The sequence below is a fragment of the Myotis yumanensis genome, unplaced genomic scaffold (assembly GCF_028538775.1).
Source record: "Myotis yumanensis isolate MYYU_CA2020_CCGP unplaced genomic scaffold, mMyoYum1.0.hap1 SCAF_5, whole genome shotgun sequence".
In the NCBI taxonomy this organism is placed as follows: domain Eukaryota; kingdom Metazoa; phylum Chordata; class Mammalia; order Chiroptera; family Vespertilionidae; genus Myotis; species Myotis yumanensis.
This window is the reverse complement of record NW_027223756.1, coordinates 77204772-77224102: the sequence shown is the minus strand read 5'-3', so window position 1 is coordinate 77224102 and position 19331 is coordinate 77204772. Positions and strand designations below refer to the sequence as shown.

The 19331-nt window shown below is 56.6% G+C and overlaps 1 protein-coding gene and 1 long non-coding RNA gene across 2 annotated transcripts; both read left to right on the top strand.

Moving 5' to 3' along the window:
- Positions 1-8894, top strand: ABHD17A (abhydrolase domain containing 17A, depalmitoylase). The gene is made up of 5 exons (XM_070415708.1): positions 1-189; positions 3830-4369; positions 5510-5704; positions 8122-8301; positions 8405-8894. Exons 2-5 carry the CDS (start codon positions 4038-4040, stop codon positions 8628-8630), a joined length of 933 nt encoding a protein of 310 aa, XP_070271809.1. The 5' UTR covers positions 1-189; positions 3830-4037; the 3' UTR covers positions 8631-8894.
- Positions 8895-9821: 927 nt separating this feature from the next.
- Positions 9822-11867, top strand: LOC139010789 (uncharacterized). Its single transcript, XR_011471562.1, has 2 exons — positions 9822-9858; positions 11500-11867. It is a non-coding gene; the product is annotated as an uncharacterized lncRNA (long non-coding RNA).
- Positions 11868-19331: the final 7464 nt, after the last annotated feature.

Here is a 19331-nt window from a genome sequence, read left to right as displayed (position 1 = left end):
TGCGCGTCACTTCCGGGGAGGCAGCGGGAGCGAGGCCGACTTCCGCCGCGGGGGAGCGGCGGCGGCGGCGGCGGCGGCGGTGCAGGAGTAGGAGGCCGAGCCGCGGCGCCGAGGGACCGACGGGCGCGCAGGCGGGCGGCCAGGAGCCATGGAGTGTGGCCCCGGGACTGGGGTGCGCGGGCCGCGGCGGTGAGTGCCTACCAGGGGCGGGCATGGCGGCGTCGGGCGGCCTCGGTGCCGCCCTGGCCGTTTGCGGAGCCGGGCCCGGCCGCGAGGCTGGGGCAGCCTGGTCGGACTCCCCCGAAACCCCGCACTCCCGGGGTAGCCGCGGTGTTCCCGAAGGGACCCCACGCCGGGGGCGAGGACCGCGGGTTCCCACGTTGGCCTGTCCCCCCTCTACTCAGCCTTCCGACGTGGGGTGGACGCCCCCCCTCCTATGACGCGGTCCCCGCTTCCCCCCCTCCATGCTGCCCTCCGGCGTGGAGGTGAACGTCCCCCCAAACTCCCCGGGAGGCGGCCTCCGCCTTCCGGGAGTGAGCGGCCCGAGCCGCGGACTCTGCCCCTGCCCCGGAACCGGCCCTCCAGCCCAACACCCGGGGCTGCGGGCCCGTCGCCAAGCCCTGCTTCCTAAACGTCTCCCAGACGCCTCTGCCCCTTCGCAGGCTTCCCGGCCTCCGCTCCATTTCAAGGAACATCCACAGTCTCTAACCCCGGTCCCGGATTCCTCCGGGGCTCCCTGTTCCCCGCAGAATGAAGTCCAGTATCTGCAGCCGAGCTCACGGGCGCGGCCTGGCCCTGGCCTTCTCCGGGGCCCCTCTGCTGGCCTCTTCGTCCCAGTGCCTCCCCTAGCCCGGACCCGCGCGGTTCCTGGAAGGCGCCGCCACCACTGGGGTTTGCCCATGCTCTTCCCTCTGCCCGGTCCCCTGTCCCCTGGCCGCTGTCTCCACCGATCAGACTGCACCTTCCAGGCAGCTTTCCTACCCTGACTGGCTGGGTGAGCTGCCGTCGCCGCCGTTAGTATTTAGGTCGTCCTAGGACCTAGAGTATTGCAATTGCCTTGGTTCCTCCTTGGTCCTCTTAACACCTCCAGCCTGCATGGCACCTGGCAGCATCTGCTTGTGAGTGGAATCCCCGGAGCTTTGGGTGCCAGGGGTGTGTGCCCAGGGATGGAGGCACCTGAAGGTGCACTCTGCCCAGTCTGAGGCCTGGCTCTTGGGCCACTACTCAGTGATACTCACAGATGATGTGCAGGAGGGCCCAGCTGTCCCTGCTCCCTGTCAAATCTGGCAGGCTCTGTAGCTTTCCCATTTCCTCTTTTCCCCTTGTCATTTGCCCACTCGTTCAGCCATTGTTTATTGAGCAAACACGGATGGTGGTCCTGCCCTCATGGAGTTTTTATTTGGTTGGATCTGGGAACCATGAGAGCCTGGTGGACGTGGGGTGGGGGTACCTGACCAGGTTGAGGCCTCTTTGAGGGCACTGAAGTGAGATCTGAATGGTGGGAAGGACAAGAGCAAGGACCATCAAGTGAGATTGGGGAGGGGGTCCCCAGGAGGGAAGCTGCCTGGGCTCTGGCTCTGAGGCATGAGTGGGCAGTGTGGCTCGTCTGATGAGAGTAAGGGACACCAGATGAGTGGGGCTGGAGAGACCTCTCGACTGCCAACCTGGCAGGCTGTGATGAGGGATTTTATCTCTACTCTGAAAATTGGGAGGTGGTGTGGTCAGATTTGTGTTGTGAAAGGTCTTTCAGCTGCTGGGGGGTGGGGAGAATGGCCTGGAGTGCTGTGGTGGTAGCCAAGGGGGAACCAGCAAGGAAGGAGACTGCTGAAGTCCAGGTGATGACAGTGGAGGGGACCAGTGGCCGTTAAAGAGAGAAAGAGCCAACAGGGAGGAGTCAAGGACTTGGCCACCTTGGTGTACTTTATCCTCAGGGTTGTGGGGGACCTCCTACCTGCCCCCTGGCTCTCAACCAGGTCTTCCTCTCAAAACCAGCTTTCATGCCCAGCCGGTGTGGCTCAGTGGCTGAGTGTCGACCCATGTATGAGGAGGTCACTGGTTCAATTTCCGTTTAGGGCATAGGCCTGGGTTGCTGCTTGATGCCCAGAAGAGGGTGTGCAGAAGGCAGCTGATCAGTGTTTCTCTCCAATCAATATTTCTATCTCTCCCTCTCTTGGAAATCAATAAAAACATGTTGTTGTTGTTGTTTTTTAAAAAACAGCTTTCACAGAGCCACCTGAACTTCAGACCTTTCATTCCCTGCTTGCAGCAGTGGACCATCACCTGTTGGGGCCTGGACCTCTTTGAGAATATGTTGGTTGAAATTTGGGGTCACATAATTCTTTCTTGGGGGGTACACTGTGGGGTGTTAAGCAGCATCCCTGGCCTCCACCCTCTTAATGCCAGGAGCTCCCTTCCCTAATCCTCATAACCAAAAGTGTCTCCAGACATTGGCAAGTGTTCCCGTCTGAAACCAGTATGACAGACCCTCTCCTCTGAAAAATACTTGCACATAAGGTGTGCATCCTGCCTGGAAGTTTAGGGACTCCTGGAAGCTGTCCCCGCCCTCACCTTGGATTTTGCATTTCTCCCACACCCCTCTGTGCCCCAAATCTCGGTGAGAGCAGGATGTGGCTCTCTCCAGCCCTTCGTCGCAGGTCACAGATCTGGAGGGATTAGGTGTGTTCTGGACCTCAGACTTCTCTGACCTACTCTGAATTCGAGTGTCCCTGGCCCCAATGGTTTTCAAATGCTGTGGCCTCAAAACTGAATGTGCCAAGGTCCTCTGATGCTAAAGCTGAGTAGTGTGTGTCTCCCTCCCTCGATCTAGTCTGTAGGGAAAGTGTAATAAGTGGTCAGGTTTTCGCAAACCTGTTTTTTTCCCTAGTCGCTCCTTTCACAGCTCTCTGTATATGATTGTAGTAGCTTTAGCAGTTTAGCTGTAGTCTATTTAGTTTCACCACGCTCTGTCAAAAGGAAGAACATTTGAGCTTCTACTCTGAGCTAGGCCCCCTGCCCACCACTATCATTTACTATTCCTGTGGTGTGAGTGCTGTCTTAGTTGATGGATAAGGCAACAGGCTCTGGGAGGGTAAGTGACTTGCCCAAGGTCCCAGACCCTGAAGTTGGCAGAGCTGGAGAAGGAGCCTCAGCTCCCATGACTCCCCACCCCCTCTACGGCCCCAGCACAGGGGAGAGCCATTGTTCAGCTCTTAGCCTGAGATGTATCCTGCTTTTGTTCTCAGAGCCTTTGTTATGTTTCCTCTGCCTGGGCTCCTCTGTCTCATGTCCTCAGGCGGGCCCAACCCCTATCAGCCCCCCTATCAGGGAGCTTTTAGGTCCCTGTCTGAAGTCTGTCCTTGCCTCAGCTGCTCTGTGTGTGTGTGTGTGTTGGGGAGGAGTCTGGGCCAGCCCTGTGGACAGAAGCATGGGGCGGGGGGTAGGGGGCTGGTGGTGGGGTGACAGGGTTTCCCTGGGCCCAGAGCAGGAGGAGGAGAGCTGGAATGGGCCAGGGGGTTTGCTTGCCCAGCACAGCCATCAGGTTGTGGCTGGGCTGACGAATGGGCTTACATGGAAAGAGTCGGTGACTGCAAGCTGAGGAAGGGTGGTAGCAGGCGGGGACAAGTAGGTTTTGGATCGCACAGAGGCCACTTGGGAGGTTTATGGTCCCCTGAGAGGGGTAAGCTGGGCTTGCAGGTCTGTGGGACAGAGGGTGGAGCAGTCTGATCAGGAGAGAGTGGCTTTGGGGAAGGCCAAGAGGCTCAGGCCATGTGAGCTTAGGTCCCTGACTGGTTGTGCCCTGGGGAAACTCACATGTTGCTGTTCTTTGCAGGGCTTCCCTGTGCAGGACATGGAGACGTGAGGCTGCAAGGCTCCCGAGGGCTCGGCTTGGACCGAGATGGGGCTGGGTTGCTGCCTCCTAACAGGGCTCTTGTCTGGGGCAGTGGCTGGGGGTTGCCCTCCCCCCTCCCACCCGCATTTCGGAGCGACCCTTCCCCTCTGCTGCTGAGTGAGGCCTGTCCTGGGGCCCGGTGCCCGCCATGAACGGCCTGTCGGTGACTGAGCTCTGCTGCCTCTTCTGTTGCCCGCCCTGCCCTGGCCGCATTGCCGCCAAGCTCGCCTTCCTGCCACCGGAGCCCACCTACTCCCTGGTGCCTGAGCCTGAGCCCAGGCCTGGTGGGGCTGGGACCACGGCCTTGGGGACCCTGCGGGCCTCCACGGGCACCCCCAGACGTTGGAAGCTCCACCTGATGGAGCGCTCTGATTTCCAGTACAGCCAGCGTGAGCTGGACACTATTGAGGTCTTCCTGACCAAGAGCAGCCGAGGCAACCGCGTTGCCTGCATGTATGTGCGCTGTGTGCCCGGAGCCAGGTGAGCCTTTAGGACTGGACCAGACAGACCCAGAGCCAGGAAGGGTGGAGGGCGGGATCTGGGGAGAGCCCCATGCTCATCCTCATGGTCCCTGGAATGCCACAATGGGATTACAGACCATCGGGGGTTGTGGGTGCCTGGGGGTACTTCTTGCCAAGGCCTGGCCTACCAGAGCTACCAAGGGTGTGCCTCACTCTGCTCACAGCCGCTGCCCAGCTCCCTTAAGCTCTTACTACCAGGTGCCCTTCCATTTGCAGCTCCTCTCATTACCCCATCTTGCAGATGAGGACCCTGAGGCTGAGGGAAGTGGCTTCAAGTGGCTGTGTCACACCACCACTCTACAAGGAGCATGGTCTCAGGCGCTCGGTGCCCAGTGAAGTCTTGGTACCTGAGGCTGCTGGTGGCTCAGGCTCAATCTGCCTTCCCATTAACAGGGCACCTCAGGACCTGCAAGCAGAGCGCTTTCCTGAGCCTGGGGTTGGGGCAGAGGCAGGTTTTCCGGGTGCTTCTGCCTCACACCAGGCAGGTTTTGACTTTAGGTCTAAGTTCAGAGGGAGACTTCCTTCTTTTCCTCTGGGCCAGGCAGGGCTGGCGGGAGTGGGAGCTGGGACCCAGTAGTGCTGGAGGAAGAGGACCTTGAGAGTCTGTTGGCGTGGAGTCACCTGGTTGCCTTCTCTTGGCAGGACCTGGGCAGGCCCTGTTAGCAACAGCTTGGCAGGCCTGTCATGGGACACAAGAGCTGAAATGAGTGCCATGGTCATTTTCTGCAGGAGAAGGAGACCCAAAGCACTGTGACCAGGGGTTGGCTTTATTCACTTGTGGGGCAGGGGACGGGCCAACTGTCAGGAAGAGAGGGGGCAGCCCTGTCAATGAAGGCTCTGAGCAGGAGGCCCACATGCCTGCTATCCTCGGGCTGTTGGAGTCCCTCCAGAAGGAATGGACTCAAGGAGAGGCGGCTGGGCCCATCCTGTGCTCAGAACGTGACAGAGATCACACAGGCAGGAGGAGCTAGGCTATTTTGTGGCACAGGCCGCCTATCCTCCCCCCTTCCCCCACAGCGCTCCTGTCCCTTCCTGGTTGAGGTGTGAGTAAGACCCTCTTTCTCTTGCCCTCTGATCCTGTCTTCTCCCACCCTGCTAGGTACACAGTCCTCTTCTCACATGGCAATGCAGTGGACCTGGGCCAGATGAGCAGCTTCTACATTGGCCTGGGCACACGCATCAACTGTAATATCTTCTCCTATGACTACTCGGGCTATGGCGTTAGCTCGGGCAGGCCCTCTGAGAAGAACCTCTATGCCGACATCGATGCTGCCTGGCAGGCCTTGCGCACCCGGTGAGCTGTGTGCCGGGAACTTGGTCAACTTAAAGTGTTCCCTTGGAGGGGACCAGAAGCTCTGAAACAGGGAGGTTGGAAGGTGCCCACTAGAAACTTAGGCCTACCTCCCTGGGGAGGAAGGAAGCCTGGGCCAAGTTTTTGTGGGTGGCCTTGCTGGAGAGGGGAACTGTCAGTGGCCACAGTGGTCCAGAAGATGAGTCCTGGCCCGTGTCCCTTCAGCATGGTAACAGATATGCTTGGTGTGCAGGGCCAGGGATGGGCTGGAGCTGTCTGCAGTGGAGTGGAGGTTCCCTCAGAAAGAAATGTTAGGCAGAGGACCTTGGGCCCAGTGGTAGCATGTGAGGGCTGTGCGAATGAATTGTGGGAGTCCCAAGCCAAGGGAGCACATGGGGTTCAGGGCTGGGCTGAGCTACTGCATTGGGATTCTGGGGGCAGGCCTATGAGGTACTTGTAGCCATGGAACTTGGCCTCATCCTGGGGCAGTGAGTAGGGCTGGGGCTCCTCTAGGCTTAGAGGGTTCTGTTGGGCGGCTTGGTGCCTAGCACAGCTCTGATGGCTGGTGGGAGGTCAGTGAGTGGAGGACATACCCACATGCTTGTCTCAGGGCCATTCCCTCTCTGGACCTCCACCATCCTGGTCATCCAGATCCTGGGCAGACCCCTCCCACCCTAATACTCATTGAAGCACATTTATCGGCCTCTGAGCCAGCGTTTGCAGCGTGCGGCCCTGTGCCCAGCACTGCTCCGGAAGGAGGTTAACCCTGGCCTTCCTGGAGGTGGAGCCCTATCCACTGTCTGCTGGGGGATACCCTACTTCAACCCTGCCTGGCTGACCTGCCGGACCCTCTCCTTCGAGGCCCAAAGTCAGTCTGCCCTGGGAGATGGTGCTCATAGTGATGGACCAGGCAGGCCCTGGGAGCAGGGTCCCCTGGCACCATGGACCTGTCTTAGGTGGTGTGGTACAGGTACATGCTTGCCCTCAACGGCCTCAACCCTTCCTTCTGTCCTTGCTTACGCTGGGGGTTGCTGGCAGAATCAGACCCCGCTGTGGGGTGAGGGCTAGGAGCTCTGTCCGTCGTCCATCTATCCTCTCACCAGCATTGACTTCCAGAGACTTGATCCCTAAGCTCCAACAGCTTAGAGGCAGCAGGAGGCTTGTGCCCAAGCTGTGCCTGGGGCTGGGGAGGCCTAAGGGAGAAGAGCCACTCCATTTGTCACCTGTTGAGTTTATTCAGGTGGAGACGGCCAGGGGCTGTTGGGGTATCTGCTTGGTGCTGGGTGATAGGGCTGTGCTGGTGCTCAGCAAAGTGGTGGCCATGGCAACCTGGGAGCAGACTGGGGAGGAGTGACCAGGTAGCATCTTTGAGGCCTGGGGGTAGGCTGGGGTTAACCTGTAGTGTTACCAGGATAGAGACAGGTGGGGATAATGCTGTAGACAGGGAGGTGGAATCTGGCTTTTCAGGTGTGTTCCTCAAGTGAGATGCAGAACTGTCCTGGCCCCTGTCCACCAGGAAGAGGGATGTCCCTTTGGATTTGGGGTCTGATGTGCTGGAGGAGAACCTTGGAGGCCACCTGCATGGGGAGGGTGGCAAGTGGGTCCCCATGTGGCTGGGAATAGGCATGTAGGGGCCGTGGAAATGGCTTGGAGCTGGATCAGCTGTGCTGGGGGACCCTAGGGAGGCATGTGGGAGGTGACAGGGCTGGGGTTGGGGCTTGAAGGTGGGAGTTGGTGTTGAGGAGGGTGGCCCAGGACTTGGCCACTATATAGAGAAGGTGCGAGAAGGAGTTAGCACCCACCCACCTCCCCACAGCAGTGGATATTCTGCTCACCAGTGTTGTACTGAGCACCTAATTGGGCATGGAGGATACCAAGGGGTGACACATGGGGACAGCTGCCTCAGTTCCCCACAGCAAAGGGGGTGGGGAAGGGGTGCAGGCAGGAAGACAGCCCCCCTTCCTCAAAGAACTATCTAATCCAGAATAGCAGGGACAGGAAAACTCTAAGCGTAATCTGGATGTGGCCCTGGTCAAGTGTGTGTAGGGTTGGGGGTTGACAGAGTGACCTGGAGAAGTAGGAGCCCCAGAGCTACCCTGCTCCCAGCAGCCTTTGTGGGGCCCTCACCAGGTGCGCTTCTTGCGCATGAGGAAGTAGATCCTGTTGGAGAAACTGAGGGTAGATCCAGGTAACCTGGGACTGTGGCCTGGTTGGGGAGGAGTGGGAGCAGCTGTCTTCACACCTGCAGGGGCACTGCCTCCCTACTAAGTGCACCGCCTCTGTTGGGGGCCAGGGTAGGGCCCCTGGGACCAGCCTAGTTGCCTAGAACTGTCCTAGAAGAAGGGGGGACAGACCGCCCAAGGAGGGAGGGCTGTGGGAGGGGAGTGTTGCAGTTGCAGCTGACCCTGTCCCACTGCCAGGTACGGCATCAGCCCAGATAGCATCGTCCTGTATGGTCAGAGCATCGGCACAGTGCCCACCGTGGACCTGGCCTCCCGCTACGAGTGCGCTGCGGTGGTGCTGCACTCCCCGCTCACCTCGGGCATGCGTGTTGCCTTCCCAGACACCAGGAAGACCTACTGCTTTGATGCTTTCCCCAAGTGAGCACTGGGCTGCCCTGGGAACCCGGGCGGGGGCAGGGCCTTGGTGGGGCGGGCCTTGGTGGGGGCGGGGCTTGGAGGCCTGACACGCCCCACCCTGCAGCATCGAGAAGGTGTCCAAGATCACATCGCCGGTGCTTATCATCCATGGCACGGAGGACGAGGTGATCGACTTCTCGCACGGGCTGGCGCTCTATGAGCGCTGCCCCAAGGCCGTGGAGCCACTGTGGGTGGAGGGCGCCGGGCACAACGACATTGAGCTCTACAGCCAGTACCTGGAGCGCCTGCGCCGCTTCATCTCCCAGGAGCTGCCCAGCCAGCGCGCCTAGCGGAGCTGCTGCGCCCGGAGCCAAGCCAGGAACAGACCTCAGCAATAAGGCGGCACCCCGGCCCCAGGGGCTGCATGTGTACCCCTCGTGAGCCCCTGTCCCCCCAGGCAGCTGGCCGGCAATGAGGTCCAAACTGCCTGCCCCTGCGTAGGGGCTGTGGACGATGTGCAAGGGGCAGAGCCACGCTCTCCTTTTCTTTTGGAAGCAAAACAAAGGAAAAAGGTGAAAAATTAAAGATTAAAAATTTTAACGTTTCTTCCCTTACTTTCATGGCTCATGTGTGCTCTCCCCATCGCTCAGCGAGTTCTCAGAAGGTGCTAGGCTTGCCCCCAACCCCCCAGGAAAGTTCACAAATGCAGATGCCACCATCACTCCCCACGGAAGAAGGGGTAGGGTTTAGGTCCCAACCGAGCACCCCTTGAGTTGCTGTTGTCTGGGTGGTGATACTACCTGGGGGGGTGGTGGGCGCCCTGTCTTTTCAAAACCCTTGAGGGGTAGGGTGAGTCTGTTCTGGGCCTGCTCTGGGGCCCCAGTGAGGCACCCTTCCGCCCCCATAATGGGTAAGGACACTGCACAATCGCTCCCTTGGTAGATAAGGATACTGCAATCACAAGGCTCCTCTTCCTGTCCTGGGGGCGGTCTGCACAGAGTGCCAAGACAGCTCACCAAGGTTCTGGGGGCCAGGCCAGGTCACTTCCTTTGTAAATGAGGCTGAAGCCCGGGGACAGAGACAGTGGCAGGTCTGAGGGCCTTATGGGGTCTTCCCAAGGAAAGGGGCCACTCCGGGCCTGGGTTTCCCCTACACTCCTTGGGGGCTTTGAGCTGTGTTGGCCTGGGGTGCCCTTGAGATCTCGGGTCTCTCTGTACCCCAGCTGGAGGCCAGGCTCACCACCAGGCCTAGAGTGTCTCTTGCGACCTCCAAGGACAGAGCCCTAGAGCCGGGGGAGCCTCGGAGACGAGTGACCTATCGTCCACCCCAGGGTGGCGGAGGCTTAGCTTGTGCTGCAGAATCCAGGGTGGCGGCCACCGCCCAGATCTGCTTGTTTGCACCTGTGGCGCTGTGTGGCCCTTTAAGAGGGGGCGGTGCTTCAGCCTGGGGGTGGGGACGATGCTGAGGGGGCGCGGCCGTCGGGAGCTGCGTCCCCTGCGGGGTCCGGGCGGGAGCGGAAGTGGCGTAATGCTCGCCCGGAACCGGCGGCGGATGGTCGAGGAGGCCGCGGCCTCGCCGGTAAGTGGCGGAGGCTCGTACCCTGCCCGGCCGGTCCCTGTCCTTTCCGCCATTCCCGACGGTTCCCCTCCGTTCCCATGCGTCTCAGCCTCTCCACGTGCAGAACGGGCTGCCGCGGGGTCGGGCCGCACGCAGGCCCACCGTGCCCAGGCGCCTCCGCTGGTCTCAGTGTGGACACTCGGTGGGGTCAGGTGGCGGCAGGTCGCTCCCGTCAGGCCGGCCGGTTTGGCCTCGTAGTGCTTTGCTCCGCAGAACTTTTGGTTGCTTGTAATGGGGAAGGAGAGACGGGTTCTCAGAGAGCTTAGAATGGGCCGCCGGGGCCATAGAGAGTGTCACTGTCCGACCGAAGGTGACTCACCGGGTGTCACGTGGGAGACGCCTTTTCTACCAAACCTTTCCTCTGCCGTCCCTCCAGGCTGCTCCGGATCCTGGCCTCCGGGCAATCCAGCCTTAGAGTCTGGAGTCCTGGCTCACCCGTTCCTATCAGTGGAAAGTGCCCTGGCCTGGGAGTGGGTGGGGAAGCTGCTGGTGCCTTCGCCCCCCCCCCCCCAAGCCCCATGGGCCCCTCCAGCTGGGAGTCTGGGGTCATTTTTGATAATACGGGACGTTTAGAAGCCAAACTACACATGAGATATGTATTCATTAGAGTAGAGAGCATCTATGGCTCTAGCTCTTGGTTGCTCTTACCCCAGGACATTTGCACAGACTGGGCTTTGGGTCTGACATACCCTCACTAAGCCCTGGTCTTCTGTCAAGGCCCCCAGCATAGTTAACTCTTCTTAACCAGTCTGACTTCCTCGCAGTCTCTTGCTTCAGTTTCTTCCCCAAATAACCCTCCTCCTGACTCAGCCCTGTACTCCCTCCCACTGACCCCTGGTGCTGCACTTGTCACAGAGTATGTTGTCTTTTCACCCTATCCGATATGAATATAAGTTTACTGAGAGACGGAGCCCCATAATACAGCAAGTTCAAAGCAACTGCTTACAACTGAACAAAAATGTTTTCAGATACACAGAGTAAAAAATGCAGAGCATGTAAGGATCCCAGGGGAAAACTCCATGCCATTCCTACCCCTGACCTCCAAGGCCTGCTTCCCCGTCCCCTGGGGCAGAGATAAACCAGTTTCTTATGCATCAACAGAGAAAGTCTATGCACATACATCTAATTCGTTTGTACAAAACATCACTCACCATGTGATCCCACTTGGAGAGTGCTTTTATGAACTCATTCGTTTTAATGGCTGTATCATATTTTATTAGTACTGTGTATTTATCCTATTTCCTGTTGGTTGAAATTTAGGTTATTTCCAGTCTTATAACAAGCAATGCTAGGTTGACTATACTTATAGCCAAGTAGGAATATTTCTGTCGGCCGAATTCCTTGGTGCAGAAGTGCTAGGTCAAAAGGCTCTGTGCAGATCTCTAACTGGGTACATAATCTCTTAACCAGTCATACCAAATTGTCCCCCTCCCAACAAAGGAAGGGGCTAGTGTCCGCCATTGCTTGATCTCGAATAACTGGTAGGCATAAAATAGTTTCATTGTAGCTTTCCTTGTTTCCTAGGAAGTACAATGGATCTCAGTGCTTTTGTCAGATTTATTTATTTATTTTTTTAAAATATATTTTATTGATTTTTTACAGAGAGAAAGGGAGAGAGATAGAGAGTCAGAAACATCGGTGAGAGAGAAACATCGATCAGCCGCCTCCTGCACATCTCCCACTGGGGATGTGCCCGCAACCCAGGTACATGCCCTTGACCGGAATCAAACCCGGGACCCTTCAGTCCGCAGGCTGACGCTCTATCCACTGAGCCAAACCGGTTTCGGCCAGATTTATTTTTTATGTTGATAATTTCTATCATTTTGAAACTGGAAAGCCCTATATTTATTATAAATGTGCTTATATTTAAAAGCTGTTTGTATTACATATTCTTTGCCCATTTTTCTATTGGGTTGTTGGTGTTACTCTTTTCTAGGCACTTTCAATATTAAAGCAATTAGCCCATTGTCTGTTAAAGTGTTTTTCCCATTCTGTCATTATCTTTGACTTGGATTGTGTCTTTTTGTTTATCTTTCACGTTTATTTATTTATTTATGCCAGGCACTTAAAGTTATTAGTTATTATTAGTGTTTTTCATATGTGGCTTCTGCATTTTGTGTCACACTCAGAAACATTTTCTCTAGTCCAAGATAATATAACATTTGATATTTTCTTCTGGAAATGTAATGGTTTCTTTTTAAAATAATTTAAATTTTGATCTAATTCTAGAAACTACTCTTCAGAAAGAGTGAGGTAGGAACACAAACTGCTTTTTCTAAATCATTTGCCCCAACTACCTGTCCTGGAAAAGCAGTCTTTCCCCACTGAAGTGCCATCTTTATGGTGTGCTGAGCCCCGGCCTGCGTGTGGGTAGTTCTAGGCTGTCATCTCAGTTAGCCTGAGCCCCACTGTCTTGATCACGGAGGTCTGGAAGCCCATCTCCTCTGCAGGTTCTTTTTTCTTGTCAACCTTAGATGGGCTTATCCACTTCCCTCACCCTCAGTTTTTATTTTTGCAGGAAGTGGCATTGCTTAGATTTATAGATTTAGTTGAGAGAAAATTGTCATAATAAACAGGTGATCCCTTGCACGTAAATCATGCAATGCTAGTTCCAGAAGACACACTCCATGATAGAAAGGATTCTGAAAATTTAAGTATGTGCCTTCCCCCCTACCCCCCACTGCACACGATGTTGACCTTGACGAGGCAGTCTGCTGAGTCTGCTCTCTCCACACCAGATGCCTGTGAGAGGCTCACCCTGGGCCTTTCTCCAGACTCGGGGTTACCATGTAATGGCAGTGATAAGGGGAAGCCTGCGGTACATTCCAGAATGCGCCCCCTTTCCTCTCATTTGCTATGGCCCATGGGCCTGGCTGCCCAGAAGAAGGGCCAACTTTTCTGTTCTCCATTTTGTAAGTTTTCCAGACATGTGCTCACACCTGGCAGTGGCGTTCTGTTGCTCAGTGGGATCCTGAGCACAAACCCCCCTCTCCAGGAAGGCAGTGCATGGCTGTGGGGCCCAGATCTGAGATGAGGCCTTTAGTGGGGGCCCCACGCACCCCAGTCTAAAGGCATGGGCAGCTCCCTCCCCGCTGGGGCAGTGCTTAGGGTTCATGGTTAGGGTGCAGGACCAGCTATTGGCTGTGGGATTCATCCGACCAGAATGCTGGCCCAGCATCAGAGTCCCTCTTCCTTACATTTCACAGCTGCTGCCAAGTGCCAAGTTGATCTTTATGAAAATCCTGAGCTGCTGGGCTCACCATCCCTACTGCTTCCACTTACAGGGGAGACAGCTCAGGCAAAGCTGCCCCCAGGGCCAAGCCCTGGGAACCTGCCTGGGTGGCACTAGCCTTGATTCCTGTGATGCTTATAGTTTTGGGCCACTTCATGCCTCTGCTGGACAGTGAGCTCTGAGCCATCAGACCCCAGTGCCTGGCACTGGCAGGGCACAGACCACAGTCGTGTGTGTGTGTGTGTTTGTAGCACGTGCAGGTGACACTCGGAGGGGGCTGGGCCTGGCCGAGGCCATTTTTTTGAAGCCCGACATGCCTAGCAGAGCTCCCCCTGACTCATGTTGGAGGAGGAGGGCATCCTGAAGATGGCTTTTCTCCTTCAGCAGATCAGGTAGGGACTAGAGGCCCATGGGTAGCCTTGAGAGCCAGACAGATGGAAACCTGCGTTGTGCCTCTGTGAGCCTCTGCTTTCAGGGGTCCTGGGCCAGCCCAAGGAGTGAGGATGAGCAAGAGCTCTGGGGAGGGAATCCCAGTGTGAAAGGAAGTAAGTGAACACCAGGTTAGAGCCAGATTCTGTCCCTCCAACTTCCTGGAGAGAGAATGGGGCCCCTGGGTCTGTCCCCAGTGGCTCTGCGCAGGGGCTAGTGCATTCTGTGTGGCATGCCAGTAGTAGGGCAGTCATATGCCCACCATCTGGCTAGGCCTGGCTGGGGCTTGCTTCGTCCTGGCCACGTCCATTGTCCTACCCTGAGCTCTTGGCTGTGAGGGATCCCTGGACCGTGGTAAGTAGTCTCACACATGTTGGAAATAAACACGGATGCCTTCAGAGAGTGGGAAGCGTGCATTAATCTCTAAAATGCTCTATCACAAAAGGCTGACATGCTGCTGGAACATTGGCTTGACTGGGAGGGGTGGCAGATATATATAAACTCTGGTGACTCTGAAATCAGAATTGGATTAAGGAGAAGACCAGCTGGGTAGCGTCTAAAGAAACCAATTTTTTTTGTTTTGTCTTGTTAATCCTCACCTGAGGATATTTTTTCCATTGATTTTTTTTAGATTGGAAGGGAAGAATGGGGAAAGAGAGAGAAACATTGATTGTTTGTCTCTGCCTGCACCCTGACAGGGTCAGGGATCTAGCCTGCAACCCTGGTGCATGCCCTGGACTGGGAATCGAACCTGTGACCCTTCTGTGTGCGGGTCGACGCTCTAACCACTTAACACACTGGCCAGGCCTTTTTGATATATTTTTATTTTTTTCCAATTTTTTTTTATTGATTTCAGAAAGAAAGGGACAAGAAGAGAGAAACATCAATGATGAGAGAGAATCATTGATTGGCTGCCTCCTGCACACCCCTTACTGGGGGTTGAGCCTGCAACCCAGGCATGTGCCCTTGATGGGACTTGAACCTGGGACTCTTTAGTCCGCAGGCCAACGCTCTATCCACTGAGACAAACCAGCTAGGGCTTAATATATTTTTATTGACTTTTAGAGAGGGAGGGAGAGAGAGAAACAATGATCGGCTGCCTCCTGCAGCACCCTGACTGGGGATCGAACACACAGCCTGGGTATGTACCCTAACCAGGAATGGAACTGGTGACCTTTCAGTGCACAGGACGGTGCTCAACCAACTGAGCCTTACGGGCCAGGGCTAGGGCAGTATTTTTACCAGAGTAGTGAACAGGACAAACACTGAGTGGTTAGGGTCATATCTGACAACACCCAACGCCAGGCAGGTGGCTGAATAGGGCGTGTGCTATCTGACGTGCTCCTCTGAGGAGCTGGTCCACTGCCTCCTAAACCTCCGTATCCCATCTTGCTCCTCCCAGGTCCCTGCAGGCCCCTCCACAGGTACTCACTGTGGGCAGGCTACTGGTGAAAACACAGATCACAGCATGAACGGGCCTCCTCGGGAGCTGGAGCTGGCTCCTCCTTCCTGACCCTGTGTCCTGTGTCCTGGTTCTCCCAAGGCACTTTCTCCATAATTTAATAACCAGTGTTGAGGTGGTGTCTCTTTTTTCCAATTACAGATAGTGCAGCTATACATACTTGCTTCTTTGTAAAAAAAATATTTTTTTATTGATTTCAGAGAGGGAGAGAGAGAGAGAGAGAGAGAGAGAGAAACATCAATGATGAGAGACAATCATTGATCGGCTGCTTCTGCATGCCCCACACTGGGGATTGAGCCTGCAACCTGGACATATCCCCTGACGGAATCAAACCATGACCTCCTGGTTCATAGGTTGACACTCAACCATGGAGCCGCACTGGCCAGGCCATACTTTATGAATATTTTTTGGTACCTTTTTTGGAGTGGAATTGCTGGGTCAAAGGGCACAAAATTGGCAGTTTTGGTAAGCTGTATACAGAGCAATGAAACCATGTGTAGTTCCTCTGAGGTAAGCTGCTACTATCCATGTGGTCATTGTTATTAGATTACTCCCATGTTCCCTCTCCACGTTTGTTTTCATCTTGGAATCATGTGGGTTTACAGAAAAGTTGCAAAGAGAGTTCAGAGAGTTCCCATCTACATTCCACCCAATGCCCCTCATGTTAACATTGTGTTAAAGCCAATACATGGGCTTCTGTACATTCCCAGTCTCATATTTTCCACTGACGTCCTGTCTGTCCCAAGATCCAGCCCAGATCCCCACATCACATCTCCTCAGTCTCTTACAATCCATGCACTTCAAGTCTTTTTTTTTTTTTTCATGACCTTGACAGTTTGGGGGCATTTTATGAAATGTCCCCTAATTTGGCCTTCTGTTTTCTCATGAATAGACTCGGGCAGTGGGTTTTTTGGGAAGAGCATACCAATGTGAGGTGCCCTCTGGTCACATCCCATCAGGAGTTCCCAACACAGGACATCAACCTGAGGTGGACCTTGACCACCTGGCTGAGGTGGGTCCAGCAGGGTGTCACCACTGCAGGTTGTTGTCCTCCCCTTTCCTCCCTGTTCTTAGGAAGTGAGTCCCTGAGTCCAGTCCACACTAAAGGGGGTATTTATTTAAAAAATCGTTTTTCATATAGAAAAGTATAAAAAACAAAAGACAGGTGGCCCATAATTGCACTGCCTAGATACCTGTTGACATTTAAAGAAAATAAAAGTAAAAAATACACATGGGTAAAAGTTGTACAGAAAGTACTATTAAAACAAAAAATTGCCCTAACCGGTTTGGCTCAGTGGATAGAGCATCGGCCTACGGACTGAATGGTCCCAGGTTCAATTCTGGCCAAGGGCATGTACCTTGGTTGGTGTGCAGGAGGCAGCTGATCGATGTTTCTCTCTCATCGATGTTTCTAACTCTCTATCTCTCTCCCTTCCTCTCTGTAAAAAATCAATAAAATATATTTTTTAAAAAAACCAAAAAAAAAAAAATTAAGGCTTCACTATCTTAAAAGAAGATATTGGCCATTCCAGTATGCCTATACGTACACACACACATACATACCCTGGAACCTTGATTTTGACCTGACCTATCTGTGTACCTTTCCTATGGGCACATGTGCTCCAGGGTGCACCCCACTTTATGTAGCCTTCCCCTCACCTGCACCTGCGTGCCCTCCACCTCCACATCTGGCTGCATCTGCCCCATCCCCGAGCCCCTTGGTGCTCTCAGGGAAGGGCAGAGATGGTCTCCGGTTTAGCTGAGGAAACAGGTCTGGAGAAAGGAGGGACTAACACCAGGGGGTGCTCATCTGGACTAAGCTCGGGCCATCTCCCTTTGTGTATTCCCCAAACTCTCACTCCCACTTAGCTCTGTGCACTGGAAGGCTGCTGCTCAGCCCTCTTGCAACCTTGATTTCTGCATGACAACTGAAGGGTTGTAGTAAGAACAGAGTGACCAGGTACAAGACTGAGCTGAGCATGGGTCAGAGAGGGGGTGGGGGTGGGGTCATGGGGGTTTGAGGGTTATGTATGTGCTGGTGGCCCGGGTGTAAAGAGAAATTCCACAAGTGGAGCAGGGGTCTCCTGCCTGCAGAGCAGCTGTCGTGGCCCATAGATGGAGGCCCCAGCCCTTCATTATCCCTGGGAGTGGTGCACATCTGAGGCCCTGAGAGAATGACTTGTCCGGACCACTCAGTCTGCTGGGCACAGCTGTATGGCAGTCCTGACCCCTGCCTTGCCACAGCTTACCCGCTCCCCGCTGTAGGAAGAGGGCACCTCTTCAGCCACTGCCTTGTATTCCTGCCGCACCAGCCTGAGGTTCTCACACTTCAGGCCCCAGGTGGATCTGCCTCTGGGACACTACCCCTACTTCCTCCACTTGTCAGGCCTGTGCCTGCTCACCCATGCCGTTGTCAGACTTCCAGTTGCCGTGCCCTAGACTGAGCCCCTGGAGGTCAGCCTTTGTGGGGCTTCTGGTCAAATCAACACGGGCAGAAGGAACGAAAGGTCCCAGCCTTTCTCACCCTGCTATTTGCCTGGTGGGGAGATCCTGCAAGGGGCTGCCTGCCTCTTCTGGACTTGGAGAAACTGAGTTGTGGGGACTGAGCAGCACCTGCGGGTGGGACTGCTGAGATGGGGGGCTTGGGGGCCTGCCCAGGTGACCCACCTAGATCTTCAAAGGTACAAGGGGCCCAGGTCGGCAGGAATGCTGACCGCCAGCGCCCAATGAATGCCACCTGGATAATGGCTGTCCAGAGTGGGCCTCGGAGCCCCAGGCCTGGGAGAGTGGGCTTGTCTGTCAAAGGGAGCCCATTGGGCTGCATTTCGCCTCTGCATCCTGAAGTCAACTCTCCATTCCCCTTTTCCCTCCGGGCCGCCACAAGTTAGTACCAAGGGGCGGGAGCCCAGGGGACAGTGGCTAGCCTGTGGGCAGAGGAACTCAGCGGTATCAGGTCAGTTAGGAGTTGCGGGTGGAGAGGGTAAGGAATAGAGTTCCGGGATGGGGCCAGGGTCACGGCCCCTGTCCACACGCAGGTCGTCAAGCTAGCATTGGGGACTGTAACCTGGCAGGGAGGCCGTGCAGGCCCCCTGGAGGCCGCTCAGGCCACTGCAACGCCGCTACCGCTGGCATAGGAAGGGGCGGGGGCGTGGTCGCCCACTGGCCTGCACCCACCACTTTGGGGCTGCGGGCCCCGGCCATTTGCGTCCCCAGCTATTAAACTTGGTCCGGACACCCTCGGGAGCTTAGAGAGACCACACTTTCATCGTTCAAGCTACAAGGATCCCTGCCCAGCGCCGGGGAGCGGTGTCCGCGACCCGCGTGTCTCGGCGGGGCCGGACGCTCTGCCTCGCCAAGGCGCCCCGAGCCCAGCTTTTGCGATTCTAGTGGGTTCCTTTTCCCAACCCCTTTCCCCTCGCCCTCCCGAACGCACACCAATCCTCAGCCCTAATGAGGCGAGCAGTGACTCCGAATGGGGCGCAAAAAGAGGAACGAACACAGGTTCGTTCGACCCGGGGGGTGGGGCGGCCCACTCCTCCGGTACCTAGGCCAGGGAGGCCCGGGGGGCCTCAGGGTGCAGCTTGGGGACTACCACCAAAGGCGGTGAGGGGACACAGATGCGCGCAGTCAAGCAGGGCACTAGGCCCGGTAGGGGGGGGGGAAGGGTCGCGCACGTGGCCGGGAGGCGGGGCTGGCCGCCTCCGTACCCCCACCCAGCCACGTGGGGTGTGGAGCCCTCCCCCATCGCGAACGGGGGCGCGCTGGGGCCCGGGTGGAAGCGTCTGGGGAAGGGGCGGTCTTCTGCTCGCCGCGCGCCGCGCCGTGGGATGGGCGCGCCCGCGAGGGGGCGGGGAGCGCGCGAAGGGAGGGGTGCGCCGAAAGGGGGCGGAACAGTCCGGGGAAGGAGGGGCGTGGCACTCTGGTTGAGGGGGCGCTCTGCGGAGTAACTGGGGGCCTTGCAGTAGCCGAAGGGGCGCACCAGGGGTCGAGCTCCAGGCCTGGAACCACGCGTGGGAAGGAGAGCACAGGGTCGAAAGCCAGGGCGCGCTCCCGGGCCGGAGGGGGCGCGCCAGGGAGGCGGCTCCATCCGCCCGGACCCCGCCCCAGGCGGCAGCGTGCGGCTCGCTGGAGGGCGCGCCGGGCTGGGGGCGTGGCCGCGGCGCCCCGAGGGGGCGTCCTCCGGGCGGGGCGGGACGTGGCCGCCCCCGCGGGCTCCGGTGCGTCAGGGCGCGTCAGGCGGGGCGGGGCGGGTTGAGCGCGGGCGGCGGCGGCGGCGGCGCGCACCGGCCTCCTCCTCCTCCCGCACTCGAG

What these genes read in the sequence shown, in the direction of transcription:
- ABHD17A (XM_070415708.1), top strand. Translation starts at nt 4,038, where the DNA reads ATGAACGGCCTGTCGGTGACTGAGCTCTGCTGCCTCTTCTGTTGCCCG. An exon ending in CGCTGTGTGCCCGGAGCCAG is followed by an intron (nt 4,370 to 5,509) that starts GTGAGCCTTTAG and finishes CCACCCTGCTAG; the next exon opens with GTACACAGTCCTCTTCTCAC. An exon ending in TGGCAGGCCTTGCGCACCCG is followed by an intron (nt 5,705 to 8,121) that starts GTGAGCTGTGTG and finishes TCCCACTGCCAG; the next exon opens with GTACGGCATCAGCCCAGATA.